This window comes from Taudactylus pleione, unplaced genomic scaffold (assembly GCF_031769625.1).
Source record: "Taudactylus pleione unplaced genomic scaffold, aTauple2 ptg000668l, whole genome shotgun sequence".
NCBI classification, from domain to species: domain Eukaryota; kingdom Metazoa; phylum Chordata; class Amphibia; order Anura; family Myobatrachidae; genus Taudactylus; species Taudactylus pleione.
In genome coordinates this window covers 299,245-312,806 of record NW_028285070.1, presented here as the reverse complement: position 1 = coordinate 312,806, position 13,562 = coordinate 299,245, and the positions used below count along the sequence as shown (strand labels likewise).

The 13,562-nt window shown below is 47.3% G+C and overlaps 1 protein-coding gene across 1 annotated transcript in view; it reads right to left on the bottom strand.

Moving 5' to 3' along the window:
- Positions 1-4,827: 4,827 nt before the first annotated feature.
- LOC148478247 (cell adhesion molecule DSCAM) overlaps positions 4,828-13,562 on the bottom strand; it is a gene marked incomplete at its 3' end in the record, with an annotated part of 235,003 nt that continues 226,268 nt past the window's right edge. The window contains exon 25 of the mRNA XM_088455734.1: positions 4,828-5,004. Within this exon, the coding sequence (XP_088311860.1) occupies positions 4,828-5,004 (177 nt within the window). The remainder of the gene's footprint in view (positions 5,005-13,562) is intronic.

Here is a 13,562-nt window from a genome sequence, read left to right as displayed (position 1 = left end):
GGGCACTACTACAATGAGCACTGCATAAGGGACACTACTACAGTGAGCATTGCATAAGGGACACTACTACAGTGAGCATTGCATAAGGGACACTACTACAGTGAGCATTGCATTAGGGGCACTACTACAGTGAGCATTGCATAAGGGACACTACTACAGTGAGCACTGCATTAGGGGCACTATTACAGTGAGCATTGCATAAGGGACACTACTACAGTGAGCATTGCATTAGGGGCACTACTACAGTGGCTACTGCATAAGGGACACTACTACAGTGAGCATTGCATTAGGGGCACTACTACAGTGAGCACTGCATAAGGGGCACTACTACAGTGAGCATTGCATTAGGGGCACTACTACAGTGGCTACTGCATAAGGGACACTACTACAGTGAGCATTGCATTAGGGGCACTACTACAGTGAGCACTGCATAAGGGGCACTACTACAGTGAGCATTGCATTAGGGGCACTACTACAGTGAACACTGCATAAGGGACACTACTACAGTGAGCATTGCATTAGGGGCACTACTACAGTGAGCACTGCATAAGGGGCACTACTACAGTGAGCACTGTATAAGGGGCACTACTACAGTGAGCATTGCATTAGGGGCACTACTACAGTGGCTACTGCATAAGGGGCACTACTACTGGGGGAATTGCATAAGGGGCACTACTAGAGTGAGCATTGCATAAGTGGCACTATTACAGTGGCTACTGCATAAGGGACACTACTACAGTGAGCATTGCATTAGGGGCACTACCACAGTGAGCTCTGCATAAGGGGCACTACTACAGTGAGCATTGCATTAGGGGCACTACTACAGTGGCTACTGCATAAGGGGCACTACTACAGTGAGCATTGCATTAGGGGCACTACTACAGTGAGCACTGCATAAGGGGCACTACTACAGTGAGCATTGCATTAGGGGCACTACTACAGTGGCTACTGCATAAGGGACACTACTACAGTGAGCATTGCATAAGGGACACTACTACAGTGAGCATTGCATAAGGGACACTACTACAGTGAGCATTGCATTAGGGGCACTACTACAATGAGCACTGCATAAGGGACACTACTACAGTGAGCATTGCATAAGGGACACTACTACAGTGAGCATTGCATAAGGGACACTACTACAGTGAGCATTGCATTAGGGGCACTACTACAGTGAGCACTGCATAAGGGACACTACTACAGTGAGCATTGCATTAGGGGCACTACTACAGTGAGCATTGCATAAGGGACACTACTACAGTGAGCACTGCATTAGGGGCACTACTACAGTGAGCACTGCATAAGGGACACTACTACAGTGAGCATTGCATAAGGGACACTACTACAGTGAGCATTGCATTAGGGGCACTACTACAATGAGCACTGCATAAGAGGCACTACTACAGTGAGCATTGCATTAGGGGCACTACTACAGTGAGCATTGCATAAGGGACACTACTACAGTGAGCATTGCATAAGGGACACTACTACAGTGAGCATTGCATTAGGGGCACTACTACAGTGGCTACTGCATAAGGGACACTACTACAGTGAGCATTGCATTAGGGGCACTACTACAGTGAGCATTGCATAAGGGACACTACTACAGTGAGCACTGCATAAGGGACACTACTACAGTGAGCATTGCATTAGGGGCACTACTACAGTGAGCACTGCATAAGGGGCACTACTACAGTGAGCATTGCATTAGGGGCACTACTACAGTGGCTACTGCATAAGGGGCACTACTACTGGGGGAATTGCATAAGGGGCACTACTAGAGTGAGCATTGCATAAGTGGCACTATTACAGTGGCTACTGCATAAGGGACACTACTACAGTGAGCATTGCATTAGGGGCACTACCACAGTGAGCACTGCATAAGGGGCACTACTACAGTGAGCATTGCATTAGGGGCACTACTACAGTGGCTACTGCATAAGGGGCACTACTACAGTGAGCATTGCATTAGGGGCACTACTACAGTGAGCACTGCATAAGGGGCACTACTACAGTGAGCATTGCATTAGGGGCACTACTACAGTGAGCACTGCATAAGGGGCACTACTACAGTGAGCATTGCATTAGGGGAACTACTACAGTGGCTACTGCATAAGGGGCACTACTACTGGGGGAATTGCATAAGGGGCACTACTAGAGTGAGCATTGCATAAGTGGCACTATTACAGTGGCTACTGCATAAGGGACACTACTACAGTGGGTACTGCATAAGGGGCACTACTACTGGGGAGCTGCATAAGAATAACTATTACTGGGGACACTACAGTGAGCATTGCATTAGGGGCACTACTACAGTGAGCATTGCATTAGGGGCACTACTACAGTGAGCACTGCATAAGGGGCACTACTACAGTGAGCACTGCATAAGGGACACTACTACAGTGAGCATTGCATAAGGGACACTACTACAGTGAGCATTGCATTAGGGGTACTACTACAGTGGCTACTGCATAAGGGACACTACTACAGTGAGCATTGCATTAGGGGCACTACTACAGTGAGCATTGCATTAGGGGCACTACTACAGTGAGCATTGCATTAGGGGCACTACTACTGGGGGAATTGCATTAGGGGCACTACTAGAGTGAGCATTGCATAAGTGGCACTACTACAGTGAGCATTGCATTAGGGGCACTACTAGAGTGAGCATTGCATAAGTGGCACTATTACAGTGGCTACTGCATAAGGGACACTACTACAGTGAGCATTGCATTAGGGGTACTACTACAGTGGCTACTGCATAAGGGACACTACTACAGTGAGCATTGCATTAGGGGCAGTACTACAGTGAGCATTGCATTAGGGGCACTACTACAGTGAGCATTGCATTAGGGGCACTACTACTGGGGGAATTGCATAAGGGGCACTACTAGAGTGAGCATTGCATAAGTGGCACTACTACAGTGAGCATTGCATTAGGGGCACTACTAGAGTGAGCATTGCATAAGTGGCACTATTACAGTGGCTACTGCATAAGAGACACTACTACAGTGGGTACTGCATAAGGGGCACTTCTACTATTTTGCATAAAGGGCACTACTACTGGGGGTATTCCATAAGGGGCACTACTACAGTGGGCATTGCATAAGGGGCACTACTGTTGGTATTATTTGTACAAGGGGCACTATTGTGGGCATTGTGTATAAGGGGTACTACTGTGTATTGTAACGTGAATAAGGGACACTATGTGCAGTGTAATGTGAATAAGATTGTGCTACTGTGTGGCATCATTTGAATCGGGGATACTACTATATATGTGATTTCGGCAGGACAGACCCCACGCCCCTTGCTGCAAAGTCACACCCACTTTGTGCATGCCACGCCCCCGTTTCCGAGCGCAATAGATCACTAAAGGATTTCAGCTTTATAAGTAGATCACAGAGTCCAAAAGTCTGGCCAACCCTGGTTTAAAGGAGAGCCACAACTTGGCTTTTAGATTCCCAATCGTGCTGATAATGGTCGTTTTTTTTTCAATGCAGCTTTTAATATTTTTTACAACCTCAATTTTATGCATATGCAATTAGGAACAATATATGAGTAACTGCTTAGACAAAGGGCTTGTTTAGCTTCACCACGTACTGGTAACTTTTATTATTACTGCAACGTAGAGTTTATACATAATATAATTTCTATAGCTAAATCGCTATTGCGCTTGATTACATTTAATAATGATTTTATTATTCCTCAGGGGTGGGTTATGTGATGGCACAACCTGGAGGCAGCGTGGTGCCAAACAGGACGTGGCAATATGGTATGTTGATAGCCGGTCTTGTGACTGCATTCTGCAAGGGTACCCTAGCAAATGTCAATACTGGGAATGTTGGCTGGTTTACCGTAGCTGATATAAACTTAGAACTAATTTAGTGGTGGGACTCTGACGTCTCCTTGTAAACTAATTAGTTATATTCAAGTTTATAGTCATAGTACACAATTTTACCATGCACACCTGCCTGAAGATAATGCTGTAATTACTTCACATTTCACTGCTTCTTACTACTAGAAATAATTTAGACAATAGATGGTTAGTGGACGATCATCATTAGAGCTTGAAACCACAAAGGACATGTCCACCGAACTAGGGGCCTGATTCAGAGCCTCTCGTAAGCGGCCGCTCGTTCGCTCCAAGCGATGTTTGCCCAACTGCGCATGCGTACGGATCGTTATACGCATGCGCGAACCAGTCAGTGCGGCCGAAATTCGTTTGTTCGCTAAATAGCGAATGCCTGCTATTTTGAGTGACAGAATGAGGCGTATGTAGGTGGTAACGGGGGAAGGTGCTTGAAAACGGGGATTGGAGATCCGAACGCAGGCGTGCTTAAAGGTCAAAACGGGCGTTTTATGGGTGTGCATAATTAATACAGCAGCGTCATTGACCACGTCACTGGGTTATTTTATAGCCAGAACTGCTCACAAGATTGTGGTAGCAAAAACCAACCACAAGAATAGTGAGCAGTTCATACGCTGGTCGATGTACTCGATTAATCTAATAAATAGCGGACATGACGTAGGATGCGAGCGGCCAGGGGGCGTATTTTTCCAAAAAACGACCGCAAGTTTTGTTCGCTCGTTCAGACCTAGAGGCGTGAACAGACCGCAAAGAGCGAACGGTTCATTTGAATAGCCACCCCTATTTTCTGGACGAGCGAGTGCAAATAGCATCCGGCTCTGAATCAGGCCCTAGGTTCCCAGGAGACCTCAGCAGAAAACCCTGTCTGAAATGCTGGCTTATAAAATGCTGGACATATAAAGACTGATGTCCTTATCTAGTCAGTGCACATGTTACATAGTGACAGGGAACGTGATTACCTCTCAGCCTCTTTAGCCTCTGTTCTCTCCTCCTGCGTCTGACAATCAAGAGCAAAGCAAACAGAAGTAGGACGCCAATCAAGATGCAGGAAATTGTCACCAGCATTTTAATCCCTTTGTTGGCTGACAGTCCCTCCTCGCTTGTCACAATGGACTTTATGAGTGGGGGGATTGTACCTGCAAAGAGACATAGACCATTTTATAGAAAAGTATAATTACAATTATTAGCATTTATTTATAAGGAAACAAATGTCTACAGCACCGTACAGAGCAAAGATACAAAACAGGGTAAGCAAAGTAACAAGGTTACATAAATACATAATTACATGTGTAGGCAATATACCAGCGTACACCTAGTTACAGCACCTATAGGACGGCACTCCTCATCTTATGTCAGTCTCATTTGCTAACCTCTATGGATCCTGACAACCACTATGATAAGAAATGATGCTGACCCTGGTTGCCTGGTTCTTGAATCACATCAACAGAGCCGGAGGAAACAGGTAGGCAATAAATATCTTGCAATATTTTGTTATAAGGAACATATAAATCTTTTGCAAACTTGAGCATCTAACTCAAGTAGACTCAATGATGCACTAAATATTCTATTGTAAATAACTATTTGGCCAACCCTCATTGCTGCGTCATCTATCCATCACCACTGGCTATCACTCCTTATCGCACAGTGCCTGCAAGTCAACCACCAACGTCCATCTCCACAGCCTCTTCCCCTCGTATGTTCAACATATTTTCAGCTCCAATCAAAGAAACCTTCTTTGTACTTCCTCCATGAACCTCCCCTTCACGTCACCAGGTCTGCCCTATTGTATTGTCGAACTGTAAAATCATACTTTTTGAAAATCTCAATAATATTTTTAACTTTCCCTACAGCTCCAGTCTTGAAAGCCTTTACGCCTAGGAGATTAATTTCCCACAACTTCCTTTGCTGTTAGCACCTCCAGCTCCCCATCCCTTCCTCTACTTCTACTGCCTTGGTTCCACAAGATTTCATCCTTGGTCATCTGATCTTCTCACTGTGCACGCCCTCAAGATGAGGATACATCTGTAGGAGAAAGCTTTTCTAGGATGAGCGCTGCCCATCTCTGCATTCCTTTTTTTGGGGGGACACATTTCGAACAACATCAAGGAAACAACTAGGATTTAAAGAATCATCTCTAATCTTTGCAATGAAACCTCGAATAGCCTCTCTACAAGGGGAGTGACGTACAATATGTATATGAAAATATTACACTCTCCATATGGGGGACTCTATGTTCTTGTTTGTAACTTTTCCCATGTGCATCGGAATACTCCACAAATCCAATAATATAGTGGAGCTATAATATCAAATATAAACCTGTGCCCCTCCAAATTTATTGTTGTATTACCTTAAGCAGCTTTTATTTTAGTTGTTGGTGTGGGCTGTCCTGTAGGCTGAATATTCAGTTTCCTAACGTGATTCTGAGATTATATTGGACGTTCTCTCACAATAACACTGCTCTAGCATTTAGTAAAAGATTTACTTAGGTGCCTCTCACCACTGACTAATCTTCTAGCCACGGCCAAAAACTGAGTGCGGTGAAGAGAAAGCAGCGTGTCACTGGGTCACCTGGCCACACCCTTCTTTCCTCCTTTTAAAGTGTGGAATGACGTAGACCAATGGTTCCCAAACTTGGACCCTCATTCAGAGTCGATCACTAGAGACAAGCGGTCGCTGTGAATGAGGGCAGCCGCTTGTGGTGTGAAGTGCGGCTTCCTGGTCGCTAGCTAAGCTGTGGGTTACCACCCACAGCTCTAGCGAACGACCAGGTTGATAGTCGTAATGGTCAGGACCATCGCGGCTTGCGACGAGACCCTAAGGTTGGGTCTTGGCAAGCACAAGCCCCAGGGAGCTTCCTGCTCTGATCGAGCAGGAAGCTCCCCACTGACATCATTGCTGATGTCAGTGGGGCCGCCCCCAAATGGCAAGCGCTCCATTGGGAACGCCTCCGTTTGGCCGGCTACCCCCCCCCTACCCACCTCCCAAATGGGGCGAGCTGTCAATCACCATCGACAGCTCGCCCCCTTTGGTGCAAGACCCGTAGCGATGGAGCACCCGTCGCCAGCCGGGTCCCGCGCATGCGCACGTCGGAGCCAGCTCCGACGTGCACATGCCCAGTGGGAAAACATCGACCCGGTTGCGAGCGCTCAGCGCTTGCGACCGGGTCTGAATAAGGCCCTTGGTCCTCAAAGCACTTTAACAGTGCAGGTTTTCAAGATATTCATATATAAACACAGGTGACTTAATTAAGACCTCAATCATTTTGATTATACCAGCTATGCACAAGCATGGACTGTTAAGGTGTCTTGAGGACCGAGTTTTGGTACTCCTGATGTAGACTATTTATAATGATAGAGCCCTCTATACACGGGTGCACTGAGCATTCCCCGGGCACCATCTACCGGGTTGTAGTGCAGATTTCATATTTAATTTCCTGAGATGGCTTCTGGCATGTGGACATGGAACAAAGTAAACATGACAAACTATATATCTTTTCTGTAGAGAATGTGCAAAGCGCAAAAGGTGCTATTCATGTTGGTTTTGGAGGAGTGAGGTGACATATCCTGACAATCTTTAGTATGGGCTATAAATTTCCTTTTAGAGCATCAACGGCTAAACCCTTCCTCATGCTGAAGTGTTGATGTCTACATGCATATAACTCTCTATTTTGTTACATCACTTTTTGTAATTTATATCAGTTTAGAACACAGGAGATGAAGGTAGCTGGATATACTGGAGTTTCCCACGCTGGAAAATCTACATAACTGCACGTGATTCTGAGGCATGTGATTCTGAGGCACGTGATTTTTTGTTTTAAGCTAAATTAGATGATTGTCATGAATTATAAGGTATGGGGCTCTCCAGATTTAGTAGATATATATGCAGAGCCTATTTTAATGCTCAAACCAACCTGAGTTTTGCACGTCCTCTGAGAACAGAGCCTTTTTTTACCATCTAGGAGCTTTTGTTTCAATACTTATAATTACCACAGTTTCTCTTTCCTACCTGGAGTGTTGCTCTCTGCTCTGGTGCTTCTAGCACACCTCACACACTGTCACAACCAGGGCTGTGTGTCCACGGCCAGCGAGCCCTACCTGTTCGGAAGCTGTTGTGGGGTCCCTCTGGCGGGGGCGCGGGCATCCGGAGGTCAGCGCTGCATACTTTGAGGTCACACAGACACAGAGTTCTGAATGCAGGTGTCAGTTTGGATCACTTTAGGCAGTGCTGCAGCACGACATGGGCGTCGCCATCTTGGATTTCATCAGGTGACTCATTTCAGCCAATCCAGCCAGAGCATCAGAAATCCTAGCAACCATGCACTTCCTTGGTATTTAAGGGCTGCTGAGCAGTCCTTTCTTTGCCAGTGCAACGTTAATCCCAGTGCAAGCTGGGTACTAGTTCCCTGTGCTCCCTTGCTGTTACCTGTTCCTAGCTACTATCCACAGACCCTGCTTGCGCTAGACTCCAGCTACTCTTGTTAGAGCTCTGTGAGACAGCAGTGCTTCTCCAGGCTACCACCCCTAGGGGGACTCCTGCTGACATCCGAACAGTCTGCGCTTCTCCCAGTTACCAGTCGACAATACTCAGCATATCTGTCGGGTTACCTATGTCTGGGCTACCACCTGCCAGCGGGCCACTCATGACTCATACCCCTCTGAAACCTGCATCCTTCCAGTTCCAGCAATCTGCCCTGAAGACCTCTCCTAGCTCCACTCCAGGTCCAAGTCCTAATCCTCCCATGACAGTTTGCACTGGCCAAATGGATTCGGCTAGTGGACAGGATCCCAGAACAGATATCCTCCAAGGCATTGTCAAGGGCCTGGAGGGGCTGGAAGCTTCACAGCAACAGCTTGCCCAGTTTTTACAGGAGATGTCTCTCCGCCAGGATAATTTACATGCTTCGCTGGTCACCATAAACATGCCAACCTCCGCTAGTCAGGCAGCTTCCCCTGTGATACACGCTCCGACTGCTCCATCCCACCTGCACCTTCCAACACCCAACAAGTTTGACGGGAACCTGAAACTGTGCAGGGGATTCCTCAACCAGTGTGACGTACACTTCATTCTGCAACCAGCGAACTTCCCTACGGGTAAATCCAAGGTGGCCTACATTGTGTCTCTTCTGTCCGGGTCCGTTCTGGACTGGGTATCTCCTCTCCGGGAAAGATCCGACCCGATCCTGGACAATTATTCTGAGTTCCTGGCCTCCTTTAGAAGGATTTTTGACGAGCCAGGGATAACAACCTCAGGCGCCACTGAGATTATGCGACTCCATCAAGGCAACCGTCCTGTGAGCCAGTACGTTATTCAGTTTCAGACGCTGGCATCTGAGTTCGGATCGACCAAGGAAGTTCTGATAGCGGTTTTCTGGAGCGGTCTCTCAGATCCAGTGAAGGACGACCTGGCTACGAGATACCTTCCTTCTACTCTGGATGGGGTCATTTCCCTCTGTAACAAGGTGGCCTTGAGATTCAGAGAACGCCAAGTTGATAAATCTAAAGGGGACCGCTATCGGTTTCGCCCAACTAATCCCTCCAGTACTCCAACGCCAGAACCAGTCGGAAACGAGCCTATGCAAATTAATAGAGCTCATTTATCTTCTGAAGAATGACAGAGACATCGCCGAGAGAATATATGCCTGTATTGTGGTGGAAATGGACATTTGGTGGCGTCCTGCCCTCAGCGTCCGGGAAGCTCTCACTCCTAACTGGCATCAGGGACACCAGGTTAGGAGTTATGACTTTGTCTCCGTCCAAGAAAGAATCGACGCTGTCTCTTTCTCTGGAGATGGTACAGGATAATAAAACTGTGCTTTCTCTCCTTGATTCAGGAGCTGCGGGGAATTTCATCACAGCCAAATTTATAGAAAAGTTCTGGATACCAGTCGAGACTCTTGACCATGAAATCGCCCTGTTAGCAGTTGATCAGTTGATGGAAGCCGTATCCGTAACAGAACTGTGTCTTTAGTTACCTCCCCTTTACGAGTCCGCATAGGGGCTCTTCATACTGAGGACCTCATTCAGAGCCGCTCTCAAAAAGCGAGCACTTGCTCTGAATGAGGGCGGACACTTTTTTTTTTTTAACCGGCCTCCTGGCCGCTCGCTAAGCTGTAGGTGACTACCCACAGCTTTTGTGAGTGGCCAGGTGATGGTCGCGACCATCGTGACCATCGGGCTTGCGACGAGACCCTTGTGGTAGGGTCTCGTCTGCCGCAAGCCCCAGTAAGCTTCCGGCTCTAATAGAGCCGAAAGCTCACTACTGACATCACTGGTGATGTCAGTAGGGCCGCCCACAAACGGCAGGCATTCCTTCAGGAACGCCTCCGTTTGTCCAGCCATCCCCCCTTCCCGCCTACAAAACAGGGCGAGCTGTCGATCAACATCGACAGCCGTCTCGTTTGTAGCGAGCCCCAGAGTGAGTGAATGTCTCACTCGCTCCGGGGCTTGCGTACGTTCTTACGAAAGAACCGGTTGTTCTGCAAGCTCGAGAAATGTGTGTTCGTGGTGTACTCCATTTCTTTCTTTGGATACATTATCTCCAGCTCTAGATTAAAAATGGATCCTCAAAAGGTACAAGCCATTCTTGATTGAATCACCTTTAGAAAGCCAGGACAGGACCAAAGATTCCTGGGGTTCGCCAATTATTATAGGCGTTTCATCAGAGGCTTCTCCACCTTAGTAGCACCTATATCTGCTCTGACTCGTAAGGGGGCAATTCCCTCTCAATGGCCTCTGGAGGCCGAAACAGCCTTTTAATTATTAAAACAAGCGTTTATCTCCGCTCCAGTCCTGAGGCAGCCTGACGTGGATAGACCTTTTTTGTTGGAGGTGGACGCTTCTTCTGAGGCAGTTGGAGCGGTCCTCTCTCAAAAGTTCAAGGATGATTGGGTCCATCCCTGTGGCTATTTCTCCAAGAAGTACCTCCCAGCCAACAGAAATTACTCTATCGGGGAGCAAGAGTTACTAGCTGTTAAACTTGCCTTTGAGTAATGGTGATATTTGCTTGAAGGCGAAAAGCACCCTATCACTGTTTTTACAGATCTTAGGAGTTTGCTCTCCCTAAAAAACATCCATTGTGTCAGTCCTTGTTTAGCTCGATGGGCAATCTTTTTCCCGGTTCAATTTCTCCAGAAAGCAGATGCCCTGTCCCGGTCCTTCTCATCTGAAAACCCTGCAGAATATCTAGGGGAGACACCTGTCCTGGAATCCAAGGTGTTTGCTGCCACTAACATTCAACCACCTCCGAGAAAGATCTTCGTGGCCAGAAATCTCAGGAAACAACTTCTAACCTGGGCTCATAAATCTTGCTTCTCCGGACATATGGGTATTCGCAAAACTCTAGAAATTCTCCAACAGACTTACTGATGGCCTGCCATGAAATCTGAAATCTCTGAGTTCATCTCTTCCAGTACCCAATGTGCCCAACATAAGACTCCACAACGAGCACCAGGCGGTGAATTGAGACCTCTGTCCATTCCAACTTGTACATGAACTTCGTGACTGACCTGCTTGTCTCTAAAGGTTACTCTACTATTTGGGCCGTGATTGATCGTTTTTCCAAAATGGTTCACTATATTCCCCTCAAGAAACTACCTTCCGCTCCTGAGCTTTCCCAGATTTTCATCTCCCATATATTAAGTCTGCATGGACTTCCAAAAGAGATTGCTTCTGCCCAGGGTATTCAGTTTGTGGTTAAGTTTTGGAGAGCCTTGTGTTCTACTCTGCAAGTTAAGTGGAAATTCTCCACAGCCTATCACCCCCAGACCAACGGGTGCACAGAAAGGGTGAATCAAGACCTAGACACGTTCTTGAGGATGTTCATGTCTTCTTCACAAGACGACTGGGTGGATTATTTACCCTGGGCAGAGTTTGCACACAACAGCGCGTATCATTCTTCGACCGGGCAAACTCCTTTCCTTGTGGACTATGGTCATCATCCCAGGGTCCCTGGGTTCCAAAGTCTTCCTGCCTTTGAAGTTCCAGCCATATCCACCTCCCTACAAGATTTTTCCCGAATTTGGGCCCAGGTTCATGCCTCTCATCTGAAAACATCCTATCGTTACAAGTTAGGGGCTGACAGAAGGAGGAAATTCGTTCCCAGTATGAAAGTCGGGGACAAGGTATGGTTTTTGCACTCGTAATCTTCGACTCAGAGTACCTTCCATGAAGTTAGCTCCCAACTTCATCGGTCCTTTTACTATCATTGAGGTGATCAATCCTGTGGCCTATAGACTTTGAATTCCTGCATATCTTCTGAACTCCCTCCACATCTCTCTTCTGAAGCCATTGGTTCTAAATCGATTGCTTCCAGTTTTGCCTCCATCTCCCAAGGTCCATACAGAGAGAGGAGTAGAGTTTGAAATTAAACAGATCCTGGATTCCCGATACCGCTGTGGACAACTCCAATATTTGCTGGACTGGAGGGGGTACGGTCCCGAAGAAAGATGTTGGGTAAAGGAGGAAGCGTCAATGCTCCCCTTCTTCTTCGCAAGTTCCATTCAGAAAATCCTGAAAAACCCAAAAGGAGCCCGGAGGATTACCCATAAAGGAGGGGGTACTGACACGACCAGGGCTCTGTGTCTCCAGGGCCAGCGAGCCTTACCTGTTCAGACACTGTTGTGGGGTCCCTCTGGCGGGGGCACGGCCATCTGGAGGTCAGCGCAGCATATGTCGGGGTCACACAAACACAGAGTTCTAAATGCAGGTGTCAGTTTGGATCACTTTAGGCAGTGCTGCAGCACGACATGGGTGTCGCCATCTTGGATTTCATCAGGTGAGTCATTTCAGCCAATCCAGCCAGAGCATTATCAGGAATCCTAGCAACCATGCACTTCCTTTAAGGGCTGCTGAGCAGTCCTTTCTTTGCCGGTGCAACGTTAATCCCAGTGCAAGCTGGGTACTAGTTCCTCTGTGCTCCCTTGCTGTTACCTGTTCCTAGCTACTATCCACAGACCCTGCTTGCTCCAGACCAGTTACTCTTGTCAGACCTCTGTGAGACAGCAGTGCTACTCCAGGCTACCACCCCTAGGGGGACTCCTGCTGACATCCAAACAGTCTGCGCTTCTCCCCAGTCAGCCAGTTACCAGTCGGCAATACTCAGCATATCTGTCGAGTTACCTACGTCTGGGCTACCATCTGCCACTCATGAATCACACCCCTCTGAAACCTGCATCCTTCCAGTACCAGCAATCTGCCCTGAAGACCTCTCTTAGCTCCACTCCGGGTCCAAGTCCTAATCCTCCCGTGACACACACTGCTTAAGCAGAGCTGTTCTGAACCTAACAAAACAGACAGCACTGTTCCTTTTTCCCTAAAATATATCACAATATTTTAATGGTAAGCTCCACTCTAAATTTAGAAATAATGACAAAATACTGATCTCTTTATGCTTGCAGTTTGCGGGCTTTTATTAGTTGTGTGGCGTGTCGGTGCTGATACAGTCACAGCCCACCAGGCAAAAGCCATAGTTCAGTAACTGGTGCCATCTGTGCCTTGCCAGTATATGGTGGATGAAGGGGAGGAAGGAAGCTGGCAGTATAACAAAGGCCACAGAAAAACATGCCCCACTCAAATTAGTTCACTGGATAAGAGCTGCCCTACAGCTATCTCTGATAGGGCCTGGCACAAAGTATGTAAATGGCTTCAGCACAGGGAGATGCATTTTAATATCGTGTTCCACACGGTGGAGCTCCAGA